This window comes from Orycteropus afer, unplaced genomic scaffold (assembly GCF_000298275.1).
Source record: "Orycteropus afer afer isolate SDZICR_OR568_19922 unplaced genomic scaffold, OryAfe1.0 scaffold00279, whole genome shotgun sequence".
In the NCBI taxonomy this organism is placed as follows: domain Eukaryota; kingdom Metazoa; phylum Chordata; class Mammalia; order Tubulidentata; family Orycteropodidae; genus Orycteropus; species Orycteropus afer.
In genome coordinates this window covers 2,845,494-2,869,124 of record NW_006921866.1, presented here as the reverse complement: position 1 = coordinate 2,869,124, position 23,631 = coordinate 2,845,494, and the positions used below count along the sequence as shown (strand labels likewise).

The 23,631-nt window shown below is 36.1% G+C and overlaps 1 protein-coding gene across 1 annotated transcript in view; it reads right to left on the bottom strand.

The window, feature by feature from the left end:
* HMMR (hyaluronan mediated motility receptor) overlaps positions 1-23,631 on the bottom strand; it is an 80,599-nt gene that overhangs the window by 21,080 nt on the left and 35,888 nt on the right. The window contains 7 exon segments of the mRNA XM_042782270.1: positions 1,146-1,294; positions 2,133-2,311; positions 2,446-2,520; positions 5,192-5,292; positions 5,369-5,455; positions 13,587-13,775; positions 17,858-17,902. Coding sequence (XP_042638204.1) covers positions 1,146-1,294; positions 2,133-2,311; positions 2,446-2,520; positions 5,192-5,292; positions 5,369-5,455; positions 13,587-13,775; positions 17,858-17,902 — 825 coding nt within the window.

Genomic DNA, 23,631 nt, shown 5'->3' with positions numbered 1-23,631 from the left:
AAACTAAATTTAAGAGCTTCACTTTTTCATAAATTATCCTGAAACTTGTTAACACTTTACAGTAGTAAATATCATTCCAGTCTTTCCTCTGGGTGACACACACAAACTCCTTATAAAATTAAAATCGTATTTTACATCTGTTTACAACTTGCTGTAATCATATACTTTTCTCACACAATATTATATAAAACTTTCATTGTGATTTCTCCTCAACATATTATATTATCAATTGTCTTAATTTGCACCAATCTCATAAGTGAAATATAGTTATTTACTTTCCTTGATTATTACTCTTTTGTTGTTTACAGACTACATGGAGAAAAGCTTGTTTTTATCGTGTGCCCATTTTTTCCCCCAGTGGATTTTATTTCTCCTTAGTGTTATGTAAAATGTTTTTTCCATAATCTAGATTTGAAAAATCTTTTTTGTTTCTTGTATCATTAGACATACTTCTACATAATTAATGCCTACATAGCAATCTATGACAAGAATGGGCCTGAAAGTATTAAAAATTTATTTCCCTATTTTGTGGCATCTAGTACTTAAAAGTTTTTCACATTGTCAATAACCCTGTGAATATCTTTGTAGCTAAACCTTTAGCATATCTATAATTATTTTGAGAGCTCTGGTGGTGTAGTGCCTAAGCACTTGCCTACTAACCAGAAGGCTGGTTCAAACCCACCAGCCACTCCTTGGAAGGGAGACCAGGCAATCTACGGGCAATCTACTTCCCTCGAGATACCTCCTTGGAAACCCAAGGAGGGGTCCCTATGAGTTGGAGATGACTCTACAGCACATAACAACAACAACAACAATAATTATTTTCCTCAGGGTATGATTCTAAAAGAATTGTTGAATGAAAGGATATATATAATTTAAAGGCTTTGGGATATGTATATACATGGCCCTCTGGTGGTGCAGTGGTGAAGGCATTTGGCTGCTAACCAAAAGGCCAGTAGTTCGAACCCACCAGCCGTCGTTCTGAAAGAAAACGATGAAGTAGTTTGCTTCCATAAAGATTTATAGTCTTAGAAACCCTATCTTATGGGGCAGTGCTACTCTGTCCTCTAGGGCTACAGGGTCACACTATGAGTAGGAATTGACTTGATGACAGTGTTTTTTTTTTTTTTACATAAAATTACTACCTTCTCTTTTTGCAGAAGTGAATCAAATTGTAACTCTTTTTGTTGTAGTTTTTCATGTTCTTGTCTTTCAAGAATAAACTTCTCTTTTAAGTTTTGTATCTCAGTATTTAGATTTTCAACTTGTTCTCTATCCCTGATGACAAGGTCTTCTATAAAAGGGAAAACATTAAGAATAATGTAACTCGACACTAATTTCAACTTTGAGAAACCCAACTCCCATACTATTTTTTTCATATGTTATCAAGTATTTCTAAAGGGGGGAACCCTAACTCTGAAGTTTGTATATTTAATGAATATAAAAGAATCATTTTGCACTGAATCAACCAAAGCTACTAAGTTAAAAAGTATTAATTTAGACCATTTGGGAAGTTAGAATGATAGAATCTTTGAAAGTACCATTTAACATATAAACAAAAGAATCAAGAGATATATTGAGAAAAATCATTTAGTGAAGAGCTAAGCAAGTATAGAAATTGTTACACATAAATTTATAGTTAAAGTCTTAAATGTAGATAAACCTAATTAAGGTGAGCTGCATTCATATGATTTCTTCAGTTTCATTATTATTGTTTATCCAAGGGATTTCTATCCTCCAAGAGACAATAAAAGTGAACCTATCCCAGAATCTAAATTAGCTTTACTGAATCATAGTTGTAGAATGGTAATTTAGAACAAAAATACTTAACAAGTTTGGCAGGTTCTAGAATCTAGTAAAATCCCCAAACCTAGTTCTATATATCTAACAATTATAAATGGCCACCCAGTTGGGAAGTCTAGAACTGCACTACTGTATATATTTCAATCAAGACAAGCTATACATTCATATAAACAGAGAACAAACATTGTATTAGTCAAAAACTCATATATGGAAGATTTTGTGTTATTTATTTGAATAATTACAAAAATGTGTTTTAGCAAAACTTAATTTTTGTTAAAAACTATATGAGTACTTAATTAAAGAAAGTAATAGTAGAAATACTATAATACCTTTTTCTTTTTCAAGCAGCTGACATCTAGCATTCAGGTCTTCTACTTTTTTAGACAATATAACAGCATTTTCCTTGAGAGATTGCTTAAGGCTTAAAATTTCATGATTCTTCTCTTTTAAACTTTCTTCTAACTGGGCAATATCTACCTTGTATTTTTCCACTTGATCTGATGCACAACTGCATTAAAACAAATTATTTTAAACACTACATCTATTTTGGCACAAGGGAAATCAAGCACAAAATGATGAAAATAATATATTCATCAGCATTCAACAAAATAAAGTCCAACTTAAAACTATAATTCATATTACCTAATTTCTTCAATGTATTCTAAGAGTTTCACTGTTTCAGATTTTTCATCAATCTTTTCTTTCTCTACAGAAACACTAAAAAATTAAAAAAAGTATATATTACTACATTTGTTTTTTTATTTAGTAATCACACATAATACTTATTATGTACCAGATACTCTTGTATCAGGCAGGCTGACTGCTAAGTCCAAACTCTTATGCATTATTTTTGTGAATTCTGAAGTCCTTGATATATTTGTAAATAGGAGACAAGTGAGAGAGCTTTCTAAATGTATTCTGTTACAATGATAGTGAGCATCATCTACAATGCTGCAAGTGTTACAAATAATCCTTTTCATAATTTCCAGGTTTTCCCTACCCATGACACAAACAAAATAACATTTTGTATGCTATTAAAGTCTTTGTCCCAAACTGCCTTTTATTTAGTTATTTATGTGTTCATCTCCTCCATTAGATAATGGCCTCCTAGAAGACAAAGGCCACTCACCTAGCTTCATCTCTGTACTCCTCATAACTCCTATCATAATACTGGCACACAGAAGATAGTAAATTCAATATCATAAATTTATAGCAATATAAAATAATGGCTTTGAGAAATACTGAGAAGAAAGGAATAATTCTCGATACCTATCAGCACTAGGTCTAAGAGGCACTATCCTAGTGAATCTTTCTCTATTCTGCAATCAGAAGGCTCCAATCAAAGCCCTAAGCCCTTCAAAGGAAGCTGTATAGCAGGTTAAGAACATAACAGTGGAATAGAAAGAAAAAAAAAAGGGAAAAGGCATTAAAATTGAAAATAAGTAAAACTTGTTAATCACAGATAACATGATGTGTACATGGAGAAACTCTTGAAAGCTACAAAAATAAAAATTCAATTGTTATTTTTAAAAAGCAATACAATGTGAAAGGAGAATCTTTTCATAAATGGAGCTAAAATATCTAAATATTCTTATGGATAAAAGTAAATCTTGATCCCTATATCATACTAAAAGAAGAATAATGATTGCAAATGGATCATAGACTTAAATGACAAATGTAGAATCATAAAGCTCTGGGAGGCCAACCTAGGAGAGTATCTTCACTACCTTGGGGGTGCTTTTATGGAAAGTTCATAAAATAACTATATAAAATAAGAAAAGCAATATATTAGATTTCATCAAAATAAAAACAGCTGCTCATCAAAAGATATCATTAGGAAAAAAAAAAGTAAGCCTACAAAAACTATTGGGCTTTATTAGAAAACACTGGAGGAAAACAATCAGTCATATATTTGACAAAGAACTTGTATCTAAGATACACATATAAAGAACTCCTAAAAGTCAACAGTAAAAAGACAAATAACCTAATTTAAAAAATGGATGAGAGACTTAAACAGACACTTTATAAAAAGAGATACATGAATGGTTAATAAGCATATGAAAAGATGGCCACTATTATTAGTAATCAATTAAAAATCACAAATTAGATACAACTTCACATCCATTAGAAAGGCTAAAATCAAAAAGACTGTCAATATTAAATGTTAGTGAAAATGTGGAATAACTACAACTGTTACACGTTGACAGTAAAACGCAACCACTGCTGTGGAGCTGGATCCTACTCATGGTGTCCCCTCCTTGGGTTTCCGAGGCTGTATCACTACAGAAGTAGATCGCCCAACCTTCCTTTCGAGGAGTGGCTGGTGGGTTTGAACCGCCAGCCTGATTAGCAGTCAAATGCCTTAGGCACTATGCCACCAGACAGTGGGAATGTAAAATGATACAGCCACTTTGAACAGTTACTTGGCAGTTTCCTAGAAAGTTAAGCATACACTGCCTATGACCCAGCAATGTTATTCTTTGATGTTTACCCAAAAGAAATAAAAAACATATGTCCACAATAAGAAATAGAACATGCTCATAGCAGCTTAATTCACAATAGTCAGAAACTGGAAATGGTTCAAATATTCATAAATTGGAATACAGTAAACAGAGTTACATGCATAAAATGGAATGCTACTCAGAAATAAAAAGGAATGAATTATAATGCAAAGAATAGCATGGACAAATCTCAAAATATTAAGTTAAGCAAAAGAAGTAACATATACAAATACACACACACACACACACACAAATTAATGGTATGATAAACTTCCAAAAAAGGGAAAAAATAATGTGTAATGATAGACGAAGTCAGAAAGTGGTTGTGGAGGTAGGGAAACAGTGTTAGGAAGCAAGGAAGGAGTAGGAAGGGGCATGAAAGAACTTTCTAGGGGGATGAAATGTTCTTTATCTTGTTTGGTTAGTGGATACAGAGAAGTACAAAACTGTCAAAACTCATCAAACTGAGGACTTAAGATCTGTGCATTTGTATGTAAATTATAGCTCAATAATAAAAAGAAGGCAAGGAATGTGCATTAATCACAACTTCTTATGCTAGTATTTCTGAATTTTGATCTGATAGCACCTCAATAAGATTATGATATTAGAAAGATCATGAGGCCTTTCCTCTTTATTAACACATGGTGTACAAAAGTAACACATTCATACAATTTCCCAGTATAAAATGTTTGGGAGTGATTAGGACTGGGCTGTTACTTAGGAAGACAAATAGAACAATGAGAGGGGGTGATGAGGTAAGTACTGAGGGTACTGACAATGAGATGGAGGCAATAAGGTTAAAATTTGGTAAGTAATAACTAGCTGAGAGAGGCTAACTGAGAATCAGTTACACTTAACAGTTTCTCTTTCTTTTTTCAGCCACTTACAGTTTCCCCTCAAGCTGTGCTATTTTCCCATGAGATTCTTCAAGATTCCTCTGGGTGACCTGCAGCTTCATTTCCATGCCTTCTTGCTTAGCCAGCATACTCTATACAACAGAGATACGTTTTAGGAAATGAGAAATGAGACCCAGGCCCAGCAAACTTACCAAAAGTATCACTCACCTTCATCTTTGTTTCTCTTTTGTTTCTTAGTTTCATCAACTCCAGGCTCAGAATTCTCATATTCTTCTGGTTACCATCTTCAGAAAACTACAACAAAACAAGAGAAAAACATTCAGAAACATTTTCTGCTAAGTCATATATAAAATTAATTAAATATTAATTATTCTACCTATTATTGGGGCTATAATTAGCCTGCAATATACTTTGGTAGAGAAAAGTCTTTGACCAATACCACAATTATTGAGTGCATATTACTGTTCTAATTCATCCTTTTCTTCAAAGTGACCTTTTTTTTTTAATTGAAAAAAAAAGGTAGTGTGGGTAGTCACTACCTCTATATGCTGCAGAGTCCACTGGAAGCCTTTGAAACAAACCTCTTAGGGAGGATTTTTTGAAACATTTTTGCATAAATATGTGCATCTGAGTCACCTGTCGTGTCTTGGAAATATGTAGATTATAGGGGTCATCCCTGACCTTCTAAATCAGAATTTCATCTCCATGTTTGATTCTTATGCACCCTAACTTTTAACAATTAAAGATGTATGCATCTAGAAAGCACTGCATCCTGATGCTCTAACTTTAACCTCCTCTGTTCAAACAGCCAGTGGTAGAAACGATATTCGTAAAAGCCAAGGGCTGTGAGCCAAGCAGGAATGAGCCAATCCTGCTCATTCCATAAAGGTAATTAGTAATTGTTGTTGTTAGTGTCATTGAGTCAGTTCTGACTCAAAACAACATACAAGAGAATGAAACACTATCCTTTTCTGAGCCACCCTCACAATCACTGCTACATTTGAACCCACTGGTGCAGCTACCATGAAAATCCATCTCACTGAGGATCTTCTTGTTTGCTGACCCTCTACTTTACCAAGCATGAAGTCCTCCTCCACTGACTGGTCCCACCTGATAACATGTCCAAAGAATGTGAGATGAAATAACTGTAGCTGCTAATAGCTATTGAGTACTGTGTGCAGAGTATCCACGGGTTGTCTTAGTTTATATTTATAGTAATTTCATGAGGAAAGTTCTATTATCCACATTAATGATGAGAAAATTAAATCAGAGAAGGTGAATATTTGCCCATGGCCACTCAACTATTAAGTGGCAGAGGCAAGAATGTACACCTCTGCCAATAGCCCAAAGGCCTACAAGTTTGGAAAGCCAGGAGTCCTATTAAGATGTAAAGGAGAAATTCATAGAGCCTTTTTGACCAAAACTGAATGACTGAATTTAACTCAGTTCTTGCTGAATTAAACTGTTCCTACTCATCTGTGTGCCTAGGAGTCTATTTGCTCAGCTGCAAGTCAATTCCCTTTACAAGCTCTTGTTATCTGGCTGGTTAATTGCTAGAAGCCATAAAAACTAAGTAATTTCTCTCTATAGTCAAGCCAGGATGTAAGAGAAATATACACTAAGGGAGAGGATCTTGACACAGGTAACTTTTTCTATGAAGTGAGCCAAGAAACATTTCTTCATGACAAAGATGTGATAAAAGAATTGCTTGAAAGGGTTTGGAGCCAGCCTTACCTAAAGTTTCCAAGACCCCTTAAAATTAAGGTTTTTGTTTAACAAGCTGTTTTGGGGGGAATGAGAAGTTGGCACCAGGGGGAATTTTCACCCACTCCTGAAACATCTGGTAAAAGCTGTGTAAACATCCACCAGTGTGATGTGGTATGACCCCACCTGAAAGCTATGTAATTATAATTGAAAATCTCTAATTAGTTCCTGAAATCAATCACTGTGATTCTTTATATCCACTCATCCAATATATGCCCATTCCTCACCCTTAACCTATCCTCCTTATGACATCAAACAATGACAGAACAAAGATTATAATCTTTATTCCTTGGATTATATATGCCTTAGTTAGAAGTTGTTACCAGTTCTTTTTATGTGGGCTTGTGTCTTCTTACATTTGGATGTATTTTATTTGTTTTCATTTTTCTGAATAAATCCTGTTAAATTCATTTTTATAGACTGAGTGGCTTTTCTCTCTACAATGATATATACGATATTCATTTCAAGTAACTTCTTCCTCTAATCTATGACTCACAGAAGAAAGTGTCCATAGCATGCTTCTAATTTTCTTATGTCTAAATTGTGGGTAATACAAAACTGCGTGCTTGATAGAAAGCAATTCTTTCCTTGTTGTTAGGTGCTATTGAGTTGGTTCTAACTCACAGAGACCCTATATACAACAGGATGAAAACACTGCCTGGTACTGTGCCATTTTCACTATCTTTGCTATCCTTCAGCCCATTATTGCACTGTGTCAATCCATCTCATTGAGGGTCTTCCCCTTTTTCACTGACCCTCTACTTTACATAGCATGATATCCTTCTCCAGGGACTCATCCCTTCTGACAACGTGACCAAAGCAGGTGAGATGAAGTCTGGCCATTCTCACTTCTAAGGAGCATTCCTGCTGTACTTCCAAGACAGATTTTGTTTATTCTTCTGGTGGTCCATGGTTATTTCCAGTATTATTAGCCAACACAATTCATATGCATCAATTCTTCTTCAGCCTTCCTTATTCATTGTCCACCTTTCAAATGCCTATGAGGCTATTGAAAATATCATGGCACACCTTAGATTTCCAAGTGACATCTTTGCTCTTTTAACATTTTAAAGAAGACTTTTGTACCAGATTTGTTTGCCCAGTGCAATAATACATCATCTGATTACTTGATTGCTATTTCCATGGGCATTGATTGCGGATCCAAATGAAATGAAATCTTTGACAATTTGAATCTTTTCTCCCTTTACCATGCTGTTGCATACAGGTCCAGTTATGAGGATTTTTGTTTTCTTTATGTTGTTGTTATTTGCCGTTGAGTTGGCCCTGACTCATGTTTTCTTTATATTAAGGTTTAATCCATACTGAAGACTGCAGTCTTTAATCTTCATCAGGAAGAGCTTCAAGTCATTTTCACTTTCAGCAAGCAAGGTTGTATCATCTGCACATCACAGGTTCTTTATCAGTCTTCCAATACTGATGCTGTACTCTTCTTTATATAATCCAGTTTATCAGATTCTTTGCTCAGCATTGTTGTTGTTGTTATGTGCCGTCGAGTCAAACCCGACTCATAGCGACCCCTCCTTGGGTTTCCGAGGCAGTATCACTACGGCAGTAGGATTGCCCAACCTTCCTTCCGAGGAGTGGCTGGTGGGTTTGAACCGCCAGCCGTCTGGTTAGCAGGCAAGTGTCTTAGCCACTATGCTACTATAGACTGAATAAATACGGTGAAAAGAGTGCAACCCTGACATGCACTCTTGCTGATTTTAAACCATGCAGTATCCCCTTATTCTGTTTAAATGACAGCCTCTTGGTCTATGTATAGGTTCCTCATTAGCACAATTAATGTTCTGGAATTCCCATTTGTCACAATGCTATCCATAACTTGTTATGATCCACAGAGTTGAATGCCTTTGCAAAGTCAATAAAATACAGGTAAACATCTTTGTGGTATTCTTTGCTTTCAGCCAAAGTCCACCTAACATTAGCAATGATGCTCATTCCATGCCCTCTTCTGAATCTTGGTTGAATTTCTGGCAATTCCCTGTCAATATACTAATACAACCATTTTAGAATTGTTTTCAGCAAAATTGTACTTGCTTGTGGTATTAATGATATTGTTTGATAATTTCCACATTCTGTGGGATCACCTTTCTTTGGAATGGGCACAAATATGGATCTCTTCCAGTAGTTTGGCCTGTTAGCCATCTTTCAAATTTCTTGGCATAGATGAGTGAGCACCTCCAGCACTGCATCATGTGATGAACAACTCAATGGGTATTCCATCAATTCCTTGATCCTTGTTTTTTTACCAATGCCTTCAATGTAGCTTGAACTTCTTCCATCAATACCATTAGTTCTTGATCATAGGCTACCTCCTGCAATGGGTAAATGTCCATCAATTCTTTTTGGTACAGTGACTCTGTATATTCCTTGCATCTTCTTTCGATGTTTCCTGTGTCATTCACTGTTTTGCCCATAGAATCCTTCAGTATTGCAACATGGCACTTAAATTTTTTCTTCAGTTTTTTCTGCTTGAAACATGCCAAGCATGTTCTTACCTTGTGGTTTTCTAACTCCAGGTCTTTGCATATTTCATTATAATAATTTACTATGTCTTCTCGAGTTGCTCTTTCAAATGTTCTGTTTAGCTCTTTTATCTTGTCACATTTCTTCCATTTGCTTTAGATAATACTCTCCATTCAAGAGTAAGTATCAGAGTCTCTTCTGACATCCATTTTGGTCTTTTCTTCCTTTCCTGTCTTTTTAATAACCTTTTGCTTTCTTCATATATCATGTTCTTAATGTCATCCCACAACTCATCCCACAATTCTTTCCTTAGCAGGAGATTAAAAATCCTATTTGAATTCTACCGTCTTTCTCTCTCTCAGGAAATACTCTCACAGCAAAAGAGATAATTATTATGACACTTTAAAATTATGGCATTTGAACAAACATTAGTAAACATACAATTCACGTTTGTCAGAGTTGGAGGTGTCAGAGAACCTATATTTCATCTGGCTGCCAGAGACACCAAGCTAATGACTGCCTAAAATAGCTTTCACTAGTACACATCTTGCTAGCTGGTATCAGCAAGTCCTGCCTCCAGTGCTTGATACACTTTATAGTCAAAGGGAGGGCAGCTTTAAATTTAATATTGCAAAGGAGAAGTGCTTATTCTGAGTTCTACAGCTCATTAAAGAGTATAAAGATGGCCTGTAATGAACTTATAAGCTCCTTAAGATCACACACACTTTTTCATGTTTTGCAAATATGAGTGCTTCTGAGGAAAGGTTTCTCAGGGGTATATGATATCCTAAAATTTAAGTCACTAGAAATAAGTCTTGGCAAAGTGATTAAAGCCAGAGCCAACACAGCTACTTACTAGGTAAGAGACTGTATAAAGTTATTCAGCTGCTCTCGTTCTCCCTAAATGAGACACCCAGCTTTAATGCTTTTTACATTCTGAAATCAGCAGTGCAATAGAATATTATACTTTTACACAAATAACACACACATTTTAGTTTTTTTTTTTCAACTGCACACAACTCCTTTGCACATTCGTTTACTATGCATTTTATATGCACACATGCGCTATTTATGTGGGCATGTTATTTGCAAAACTATGGTAATGATCCCTCCCTAGTTTTACATCTAACCAATCAGTAAAACCTTATCTATTTTACTTCTTCAATATCTCTTTAGTCTAATTTTCCTCTCCATCATCATTTCAGTTCATAACCTTCTCCTCTCACCTGATTATTTCTGTAAGTTGATGTCTCTTTGCTTCCATCTCTCTTAAATCCATCTCTCTTGTTTGAATGTGAAGACTAGCTAAAACTGCTTTATCCTATGACTCCTGTATCTGTTACATTGTATACTCCTGAATTGTCAAAGCCAATGATAGTTCTCCAGACCAGACATGTTAAATATTTGAGGTTTCCATGCCTTTGTATGGTATTCTCCTTTTAGAAATTGGCTCCATCCCTCAACTCATACTTTTTCATGAAAGTCCTGATCAAGTTATCATCCACTGTAAAGTCTTCCCTGACGATCCTCTTATTTCCTTTGTAAGCAAGAGCCTAGTACATTATAGGTCCTAAGTGACACTTTAAATTAAATGAGTAGCAATTTATATGCTCCCTCTATTCCTATGGGCCGAACAGAAGATTTCAAAGAGCAGCTCGAGTAGACAAAGCCAATTACTATAATGAAATGTGCAAAGACCTGGAGTTTGAAAACCAAAAAGGAAGAACATGCTCAGCATTTCTCAAACTGAAAGAACTGAAGAAAAAATTTAAGCCTCGAGTTGCAATATTGAGAGATTCTATGGGCAAAATATTGAATGATGCAGGAAACATCAAGAGAAGATGGCAGGAATACACAGAGTCACTGTACCAAAAAGAACTGATCGATCTTCATCCATTTCAGGAAGTGGCATATCATCTACAACCAATGGTAATGAAGGAAGAAGTCAAAGCTGCAATGAAAGAACTGGCGAAGAACAAGGCTCCGGGAATTGATGGCATACCGATTGAGATATTTCAACAAACAGATGCCCCGTTGGAGGCACTCACTCAGTTATGCCAAGAGATTTGGAGGACAGCTACCTGGCCAACTGACTGGAAGAGATCCATATTTGTGCCCATTCCAAAGAAAGGTGATCCCACAGAATGTAGAAATTATAGAACAATATCATTAATATCACATGCAAGTAAGATCTTACTGAAGATAATTCAGAAACGTTTGCAGCAGTATATTGATAGAGAACTTCCAGAGGTTCAAGCCGGATTCAGAAGAGGACGTGGAACAAGGGATATCATAGCTGTTGTCAGATGGATCTTGGCTCAAGGCAGGGAATACCAGCAAGATGTTTACTTGTGTTTTATTGACTATGCAAAGGCATTTGATTGTGTGGATCATGACAAATTATGGACAACATTGAGAAGAATGGGAATCCCCGAGCACTTGATTGTACTCCTGAGGAATCTGTACCTTGACCAGGAGGCTGTCGTTCGAACAGAACAAGGGGACACTACATGGTTTAAAATCAAGAAGGGAGTGCGTCAGGGTTGTATTCTGTCTCCACACTTATTCAATCTATATGCTGAGCAAATAATCCGAGAAGCTGGACTAGATGAAGAAAAACGTGGTATCAGGATTGGAGGAAGAGTCATTAACAACCTGAGATATGCAGACGATACAACTTTGCTTGCTGAAAGTGAGGATGACTTAAGGCACCTACTGATGAAGGTTGAAGAATACAGTCTGCAGTATGGATTACGTCTCAATCTAAAGAAAACAAAAATCCTCACAACTGGACCAATGAGCAGCATCACAATAAATGGAGAGAAGATTGAAGTTGTCAAAGAATTCACGTTGCTTGGTTCTACAATCGATGCCAACGGAAGCAGCAGTCAGGACATTAGACGACGTGTAGCATTGGGAAAGTCAACTGCGAAGGAACTGTTTCAAGTGCTGAGGAGCAAGGATATCTCATTGAGGACTAAGGTGTGCCTGACACAAGCCATGATATTTCCAATCACCTGGTATGCATGTGAGAGCTGGACAATGAATAAGGAAGACCGAAGAAGAGTTGATGCTTTTGAGTTGTGGTGCTGGCGAAGAATGCTGAAAGTACAATGGACTGCTAAAAGAACTACCAGATCTGTCCTGGAGGAAGTGCAGCCAGAATGCTCCTTGGAAGCAAGAATGGCCAGACTTCATCTCACCTATTTTGGTCATGTTGTAAGAAGGGACCATTCCCTGGAGAAGGATGTCATGCTTGGTAGGGTGGAGGGTCAACGAAACAGGGGGAGGCCTTCAACGAGATGGATTGATACGGTGGCTGCAATGATGGGATCAAGTATAGCAGGGATTGTGGGGCTGGCGCGGGATCGGGCAGTGTTTCGTTCTGCTGTGCATGGGGTCGCTATGAGTCGGAAACTACTCGACGGCACTTAACAACAACAACAACAATTCCTATGGGACTCTGGTGGTTTAGTACCTAAGGCATTTGACTACTAACCAGAAGACTGGCAGTTTAAAACCATCAGCCACTCCTCGGAAGGAAGATTGGGCAATCTACTTCTGTAGAGATACTGCCTCGGAAACCCAAGGAGGCGTCGCTATGAGTGGCGGTCGACTCGTCGGTAGTGAGTTTGTAAGCAAGATGACTATGTTAAGCCTCTAAGATCTATTAGAATATTAATAATCATAATTGTTTTATTGAAAACATTTAGTTCATCAGTTTATTCATTTTACACTTTATTACCAAAAAGATTAGAGATGGAAGCCTGCTGTTATGCTATTTATTTCAGAGAAAGATGTTTAAGGTGACTTCTAGATATAAATTCTGTGATTTTAATAATGGTCTTATTTACTGGGAAAGACTTTTAAGCAGGGTAAGCAAATTTCAGCTATTAAGACACAAAGTCACTTGTTTGCTATATAACCTCTCATGTTCCAGGCACAATAAAAAAAGGATGAAATAATGCCTCCTATTGCCAGCCTTCTGGTTAGCAGTCACATGCCTTAGGCAGTATGCCATCAGAGCTCCCTATTTGAAGCAGCTTAACATTTAAGATACATTCAGAGAAGGAATAGAGCTACACTAGAGCCTAAAATTCCCAAACAACTATAATGAGAAAAAATACATTTATTATTTGTTCAAATAATAAATGTGATTTTGAGGTTCAAATACCTTAGATTTTAGAAGTTCATTAGTCTTGGTTAATTCAATAAGCTGCTTTTCCAGTGAAGCATTATTTGCAGAGAGAGAAGTTTTTTCCCTGACTGCAGCATTTAACTTTGCTTCCATCTTCTCAAACTCAGTTTCCAGATCCTGGATCCGCTTGTCCTGAGCACCACGTTCTTGCACAAGAACACGAATCTGGATGAAAACAAGGTGATAAATAAATGACTCACAGATATAATGTTAATTTAAATAGATAGCATTGGTAATTAAAACATGAATTCTTCTAAAAAATTCTTCATTTTTACATTATGCTCTTAGACATTCTAATTTTACTAATGTTTGTACAATCATAACTACCTTATGATACATCTTAAAATTTATATTTTAAAACTGAAAAATTTGAATTGTGATAAACTTCCAGGTCAACTAAGGTATTTATTCACTTAGGCAGTCTGCCTATAAGAGTTCTTACTGTCTATAGTTCTAATTACATAAGTTCAAATTAGAGTTTGAAATGTTAAACATATATTTATTTACTTCTATTTCAACAAGGTAGAGCTAGGCTTCTGGGTAGGCTTTAGTAGGCATCAGCAATCCCTCTCATTGCTACAAATAGGAAAAAATAAACTGATACATGACCAAAAAGTATTTTTAAACGTATCAAATATTTAGGAAAAAGGATTAGATTAACTAAAACTCCAGAGAGAAAAATAACCTTTCCTAAGAGTCAAGATGCCCAACTGTTTAGTCTCTGGGTTTTTCAAACTGGTAGCTTTGCTAACTGAAAAGTTGGAGGTTCAAGTCCACTCAGAGGAGTCTTGGAAGAAAGGAGCACAGAGGTACTTCTGAAAAACCAGCCACTGAAAACTCTGTGGAGCACAGTCTACTCTGACATACACGGGGTCACCACGAGCCACAATCAACTTGATGGCAACTGGTATGGTATATATTGTTTATACGATATGTACTTTAAATATATGAATATAAATAAATTGATATATATTGTTTACATGATATGTACTTTAAATATATGAATATAAACAAATTGACAATAAAAAAGATTTATCATAGAAATATTAACCAAAAGAAAACTGGTGTGACTACATTAATATCATATAAAGCAGACTTTAACACAAAAAGTATTGATAGTGATAAAGAGGAAATTTTATAATGATGAAAAGGTGAATTGAAAAAAAAAAAGATAAATTGAATAGAAAGATATAATATTAAATATGTGTGCACCTAACAATCTAACTTTAAAATAATGCAAAGCTAAAACTGACAGAACTAAAAGGAGAAGGAAACTAATCCATAATCAGAGCTGGAGAATTAAACACACCTCTCTCAGTAATTAACAGACAAAAATACCAATAGAGAAATCCGAACACAACGTTTAACCAACCTGAACTAATTAACATATAGAACACTGTACCCAAGATGTATAAATTCTTTTCAAGTATATACTGAACATTTACCATAATAGACTATTTATTTGCTGGGCTATAAATCAAGTTTCAAGAAAGCATTGCTGTATTAAGTCATATGGAAAAGTTTTTTCTGTTCTCACTGATTTTCGTATTCTTACCAATCTGTGTTTTAAGTCACACTTAAATATTTTAAGTCAACACTTTACTTGGTTTGGGTAAGTTTCAATAGTGATGGAAAATATATACTGCTAACATAAAAAGCTCTGAACTGGATGCTAAGGGCAGAATGAGCTTTAATACTTACAGCACAGTATTGTAAAGTAGAAAAGAGAACAATGAAACTATCTACATCTCACTTTTCATTTCACAGGTAAGGAGTTTAGCTTGAAACAGGGTTTGTAAACACCAATGTCTATAGGGTCAAGTGGATCATAAGAATAAATAGAGAATCAGGTGAGGGCTGAAGAGCAAATGCAGCGCAGCGCTAGCACACTGTTACCCTGGAGGGAATGTGCAATCAAGTGTTGTCAGAACTCATTTTGTAATATGCAATCAGAAGTCCAGATCTTTTTGTGTGAATTTTTATTTTCAAATAGACAACCAATTCAAATGAAGCAGATAAGCAAATAACAAATATTGTGGAGCTTAATTAAATAAAATAGAGTTCTGTATTGTCAGAAAGCTCTATTCTAAAAGATTAAACAACTAACCCAAATTGTCAGCTCTAACCCTGGTTCTGCCAATTATTACATCTATCAATGTTAATGCCTACATCAGACATGTATACTCGTAAAATAATAGCCAACATTTTAAAATAAATATAAAAAGAATCAGAACTCCCCCTCCCCCGCCTTTTTGGACAGAGTCCTTTTATATATTGTGGTCCTAAATCAAAATTTGACTATAATTACATGGAAAGTTTTAATATATCAAAATATGCCCACCAAAAGGGACCAGGTTTGCTGGTCTGATAGAGCCTGGTAGAACAACTGAGACTATGGTCCCGAGCTGTCCTTCAGGTCTGGAATTGAACTCATTCCTATGGCTTCCAGTTGAGCGGAAGATAGGCATATGAGCTGAACATTTGCATTAGGTAGATACACTCCTTGGAGAGATCAGTCATGGGAGAATAGAGGGGCTGTGTATGCACAGGGAGGCAGCTCAAGGGGTGGGTAGAAGTGCATGGGAGGAAAGGACGCAGGGAAGAGGTAACTATGGGGAGGAAGTATGAGGGGAGCTGTTACATTGTGGGAAATTTGAAGTCAATATTATGAGACAAAGTGTACGTGAGCTGCTGTATGGAAAGTGAATTTGCTCTATAAGCTTTCACCAAATCACTATAAAAATTAAAGAAAAGAAAAATATATGCCCACCAGGAAAAGAGTTTATCAGCAATGCAAGCACCAAAAAAAGATTGCTAGAAAAGCAAAGTTGGCAGTGACCAGCTCAGCACTATTTAGGGAAGTGGGTGTTCTAGGTCAGTACTTACAGTGGTTAATTTTATGTATCAGTTTGGGTTGGTTATAATTTTCAGTGGTTTGGCCAGATCCTGGACTGGTGGTGTTCTGTAATGTAACGTAACGCAACACAACACAACACAACACAAGGCAATGTAATGTAACCAACTTCCGTATGCAATCAACCAATCAGTTGAAAGGGGAATCTACTAGGGAATGGTCTGCCTCCAGCATATAAAGAGATGTTCTGGCAGAGCATGCACTCTTTCTCTACCCTGCACTCTTCTCATCACCTGACATCCAAATCATGGAATTTAAGCCTGTAGAAGTCTGTGGTCTGCCATCTGACTTACAGATTTTGGATTCACTAGCTCCCACAATCCTGTGAGCCAGCAGAGGTCTCCAGCCTGCTGCCTGATCTATATATAGATTTGGTAGTTGAACCATTACTTTGAAGTACACCTCTCTCTCTCCCTCTCTCTCTCTCTCTCTCTCTGTATATATAGGAGTCCTGGTAGCACAGTGGTTAAAACTTTTGGCTGTTAACCAAAAGGTGTGGTTCAAACTCACCAGCTGCTCTACTGCAAAGATATGGCAGTGTGCTTTAGCAAAGATTTACAGCCTTGGAAACCTATGTGGTAGTTCTACTCTCTCCTATAGGGTCTTCTGAGTCAGAATCAACTTGATGGCAGTAGGTTTCAATTTTGGTTTGGATATATATAGAACTTCTTCTGCCATGGCAGACATGTGCTATCTATAATAGTAGCCACTTACTGTATGTGGCTATTGAGCACTTGAATGAACTAGTGCAACTGAGAAACTGCTTGTTAATTTCATTTAATTTAAATAGCCGCATGTGGCTAGTACTACCATTTTGGATAGCGCAGCTCTAGAACATTTCATTCTTGAGGAAGGTATATAAGGAAGGTATATGGTATAGAGAAATTCATCAAGTTATAACACAACTTGATCACAATCCAAATAATTGGCTAGAATTTTGTGCTTTACCAAGCAATTCTCTAGATATTCACTGCCATAACATGTAGATTAGTGTATGGCAATAGTGTGCTCTATATACCAAAATATTTGATCCATGTATCTAATTGTAATAATCTGACATAATGATTTTTATTTCTTATGAAGTGGGTTATTTTCAATCTGTCCTTTGGTATGCTAACAAAATTGACTTTCCTAGCTTACCACACTCACAATCAGGCTCTGATATATGGTATCCATGCTAAGGAACTGTTTGTTACCTGTAGGCACTGATTTGCATGGCATAATAATCTCCCTACACAGCTCCTAAAACTGCAGTTGAATCTGTTTCTTGTATATATCATTCTCTTTCCATTATATACCAGTTTATTTATATTGAATTAAAAGCATTTATTACCTCTTTTTCCAATATCTTCAAATCTTTATCTTTCTTTTGAGATTTCTTCTATTTAAAAATGAAAGAAAAAGAATACAATTAAATTAAATGTCACAAATATCACAACCAAATTTAATTTTTAGTTATCAGTTAACAGTCCAAACAGTTAATTTCTATTTTAAAGATTTCACTGAGTCTCTCAAACATTTATAGGTCACTTTTTTAGTATATGAAAAAAAATGGCTGCTAATATCTCAAAATATTTTTTTTTTTTTTTTTTAACCCAAGTTTACTAAAGAGAAAGGAGAGGGGAGGAGCTCATGAGGGAGAGATGGAGAGGGGTTTTCACCTATTCTAGCCTCTGGTCGCTCCAAAGTATTTCAGTTTTAAAAGTTTTCACACATAGGGCAGGCTTTTTCTAACAATCCTAGTGAAAGGAACAGGTAGAGATTTATGAAAAAGATACAGACTGCCTGTTTTCTAACATTAAACAGAAATACATTTTGAATATTTAATTATGCGATTTGGGAAAGAAAAGACTCTTAAAAAGAGCAATCAGTGTAAAACTTTTATACTTAAAGGGGGGAAAATTACATGCAAAGTAATACTGAAATAGTACAAAATGTGATTCAAATTTACTCATTACCTTTATTGTAAATGAGATATATAATTTTCACTCAGCGTATTTTTATATCTAACGGCTTTTCTGACACAATGCCTAGAAACAGAATATCTATCTTTTCCATCTCAAAATAGAACAAGATGCATAAACACTTTTAACAAAATCTGTTTTATATGTTTCTAATCTGAAGGAATATCACCACAGACTCATATTTATTAATTTCACACCCACAGCATTTGTCCATCAAATGAGGGTTATTATTTTGGGTTCTAACATGACCTTGTATGTGATTCTTTTTTCTAAGAGAGTTTGTGAATTCTATAATTAATTTCCACCACTCAGCTGACAGTTTGTTGTGCTGTGGTAGTTTGCGTGTTGCTGTGAGGCTGGAGGCAATGCCTCTGCTATTTCAAATATAAGTAGGGTTACCTATGGTGGACAGAACTTCCAGAATAAGACTGGGAAGAAGTATGAGGCCATCCACTTCTGAGAAAACTGGCCACTGAAAACCTTATTAATAGCAGTGAAACACTGTCTGATATATTACTGGAAAACTTTATGAAACAGCATGAAACATTATCTGATATAGTGCAGGAAGATAAGACCCTCAGTTGAGAAGGTACTAAAAATAGGACTGGGGAAGAGCTCTCTCCTCAAAATAGAGTTGACCTTAGTTAGGTGGATGGAGTCAAGCTTTAAGGACCTTCATTTGTCAATGGGCCCAATTCAAGATGGGAAGAAACAACTACAAACATTAATTAATAATCAGAACATGGAATATACCACACACGAATCTAGGAAGATTGGAATTTGTAAAAAATGAAATGGAACACATAAAGAACAATAATACTGTAGGTATTAATGAGTTGAAATGGACAAGTACTGACTGTTTTTAATCAGACAATCATATGGTCTACTATGCTGGGAATGACAAAGAAATGGCATCATGTTCATCATCAAAAAGAATGTTTCAAGATCTATCTTAAAGTATAATGCTGTCAGTGATAGGATAATATCCATATGCCTACAAGGAAGACCAGTTAATACTACCTCATTCAAATTTACACACCAACCACTAAAGCCAAAGATGAAGAAATTGAAGATTTTTACTAACTTCTGCAGTCTGAAATTACTAAACATGTAATTAAGATGTATTGATAAACAGTGGTAATTGGAAAGTGAAAACCAGAAACAAGAAGAATAATTGGTACTTGGAAAATATTGTGTTCTTGATAGAAATGATGCTGGAGATCACATGATAGAATTTTACAAGGCCAACAACTAATTCTGCAAATGCCTTTTCTTAAAAACATAAATGGTGGCTATACACATGGACCTTGCCAGATGGAATACACAGGAATCAGAAAGAAGCGATGGAGAAGCTTAATATTATCAGTCAAAACAAGGGAAGAAGCTGACTGTGGAAGAAACCATTAATTCCTCATATGAAAGTTCAAGTTGAAGCTGAAGAAAATTAAAACAAGTACAGGAGAGCCAAAATATGATCTTGATTGTATCCCACCTGAATTTAGACACTATCTGAAGAATGGATTTGACACATTAAACACCAGTGACCAAAGATCAGATAAGTTGTGGGATGGTATCAAGAACATTACATACAAAGAAAGAAAAAGGTCATTAAAAAGACATGAAAGGAAGAAAAGCCCAAAACTGATGTCAAAAGGCACTCTGAAACTTGCTCTTGAATGGAGTGGGGCTAAAGCAAATGGAAGAAATGATGAAATAAAAGAGCTGAACAAAAGATTTCAAAGAGTAACTCAAGAAGGCAAAGCAAAGAATTATAATGAAATGTGCAAACATGTGGAGTTAGAAAGCCAAAAGAATTGCAATATTGAAGGATGATATGGGCAAAATACTGAATGATGAAGAAAGCATCAAAAGAAGATGGAAGGAATACACAGAGTCAAAAAGAACTGGTTGATACTCAACTATTTCAAGAGGTAGCATATGATTACAAACCAATGGTATTAAAGGAAGAAGTCCAAGTAGCACTAAAGGAATGGGCAGAAAGCAAGGCTGCAAGAACTGCTGGAATACCCATTGAGATATTTCAACAAACACATGCAGCACTGGGGGCACTTACCTGTTTATACCATGAAATTTGGAAGACAGCTACCTGATCAACCACCTGGAAGTGATCCACATTTGTGCCCATTCCAAAGAAAGGTGATCCAACAGATTACAGAAATTATCGAACAATATCATTAATATCACATGCAATTAAAATTTTATTGAAGATAATTAAAAAAATGGTTGCAGCAGTATATTGATAGGGAACTTCCAGAAATGCAAGCTGGATTCAGAAGAGGGGGTGGGACAAAGCACGTCATTGCTGATATCAGATAGATCTTAGCTAAAAACAAAGAATATCAGAAAGATGTTTACCTGTGTGTTACTGACTATGCAAAGGCATTCGAATGTATGGATCATAACAAATTCTGGATAATATTGTGATGAACAAGAATTCCACAACAGTTAATTGTGCTCATAAGGAAACTGTACATAGACCAAGAGGCTGTTGTTCAAACAGACAAGGGGATATAGTGTGGTTTAAATTCAGGAAGAGTGTGCATCAGGGTTGTATCCTTTCACCAGAATTATTCAATCTGTATGTTGAACAAATAATCTGAGAAACTAGACTATATAAAGAAGAATGTGGCTTCAGGAGGTGAACCTGCCCTGCGGAGCGCCCACAGGCAGGCAAGATTCAGCATTGGAGGCCTCCTTGGGGCAGTGGAGAGAACATACCGCACCAGAGAAGCTGCAGCCACTCTACAGATCTACCTTCAGCACCTGCTTTTATTGATAAAATTGGGACTGCTGGGAGGGAGCAGAAGTCCCTCTGGCTCCAGGTACTGCTGAAGCAGGAGCAGAGAGAACATTAACGAAACGAGTGGGCAAGCCCTGGGATGAACTCCTGTCATGGATTGGGGCAGTTATCCTAGGTCAGCTTTTTGGCATGGAGGGGCCTGGAAAGCAGGGTTTTTGTGGCTGTCTGAATCTGGTGGAAAGTGGCGGACCCCTGACAATTAGAGTCCTTGCCGAACTTGAGTTGAGAACCTGTGAGGAACAGTATAACACCATCAATAGCAGCCTGCTCAAAGCCCTAAAAACGGATCCTGGCACCTTGGAGCTTTTTTTTTTTTTTTCCCCTCTTTTCTTCCTCATTTCTCCATCTCTACTCTGCCTCATCCAGTAGAAAAACCACATCCAGCCACCATAACACCTGCCGGCTCGAATACTAAACCCTCTTCATGACAAACAGAGACCTGCATCCACATTCCACACTGCGATTCCATCATCACAAAGAAAACTGCAGAACAACCCAGCATATCTGAATTAATAGCCAAAAAAATAAAATACACCAGTTCCACCTTTTCAAAACATTAAATCATAAAACCAAGACAAAACAAATCAATACATAACTAACAGTTAAAAGCAACTTCAAAATGTCTAGGAAACAACAGGCAACCTCAAATCAAACAACAATAACAAAAAAACCAGGATAGGACAATAGAATTAAAATCTCAAAAAATGTCTCATTAAACATGAAGGAAGAGGAGGCGATAGAATTATCCAAGAAGATATTTACAAGGTATATTTACAGAACTCTACAAGAGCTTAAGGAAACCCCAAACAGAAGCAAGGAGAACACAGACACTACCCTGGAAGAACTCAGAAAAACCATTCAAGAACAAAATAACAAGATTAATACACAATTGGAACTCAAACAAAAACAGCAGTTAGAAATCCAGAAGATGAATACCAAAATTACAGAATTACACAATACAGTGGAAGCACGAAAGAATAGGATAGAACTGGCTGAAGAATGCAAATCCCTGGACACCAGCCTGTATGTAGAAAAATCAGAACAAAGATGTAATAGAAATGAAGAGAACCTAAGAGATATACGAGATGACATGAAAAGAAACAACATACACCTCACTGGAATTCCAGAACAAGAAGAGGCAAACAAAACCACTGACAAAATTGTGGAAGACCTACTAACAGAAACTTGCCCCATATCATGAAGGAAGAAAAGATATTTGTCCAAGAAGCTCACAGAACCCCATACAGGATAGATCCCAAGAGAAAAACACAGAGGAATATCATAATCAAACTCTCCAAAACTAAAGACAAAGAAAGAATTTTGCAAGCTATCCAGGAAAAAAGAAATATTACTTATAATAATCAAACAGGCTAAGCTCTGATTAATCAACAGAAACCATGCAGGCAAGAAGGCAATGGGACAGCATATATAAAACACTGATGGAAAAGAACTTCCAACCAAGAATCCTATATCTAACCATACTGTCCATCAAATATGAGGGCAAAATCAAGACATTCTCAGACAAACAAATCAAAGCATTTTGTGAAAAACAGGCCAGCCATACAAGAAAAGCTTAAGGAAGTCCTTCCAGTAGAGAACCCACAACAGAGAACAACAAAATCAGGACATGACATTAACATTAAAACCAAATCAGAAATAGATGCTCAAAATAAGACCATAAAACATTGTACACTAAAACTCAAGGAAGCCAATCTGCACAAGACAACAGCAACTAACCAAATACAGGGAACAAAAGTTCTAGGTACAAACTTCTAAGTGGAGAGGAAAACAGGACAATGTCCTCATAGAACAGACTGCTCTAAAAATAGAGAGACAAGAATTCACTCCAAGGTAATAACAGAGAAAATTAACAATTCCCCTAAGCAAATCCAGAAGGAAGGAAAACATATGGATTTAGTAAGCATAAAACCAACAATAAAGAAGAAAAGAGAGGAAACATTTGACAACAAAATGAACTCAGTACAGAAAAGTGTATGGACCAAGGAAACTCCAACAACATGACAAAAAAACACAATAGAATGATAGCATTCAATTCATACTATCACTAATTACATTCAATGTGAATGGACTAAATGCACCAATCAAGATAAAGAGAGTGGCAGACTGGATGAGAAAAGATGCATTGATATGCTGCCTGTAAGAGACCCACCTTAGACACACAGATAAAAACAAATTAAGAGTTAAGGGGTGGAAAAAAAAAAAATATCAAGCGAACGGTAATAAAATAAAAAAGCAGGAGTGGCAATATTAATTTCTGATAAAATAGACATTAAGGTGAAAAACAACATAAGAGAAAAAGAA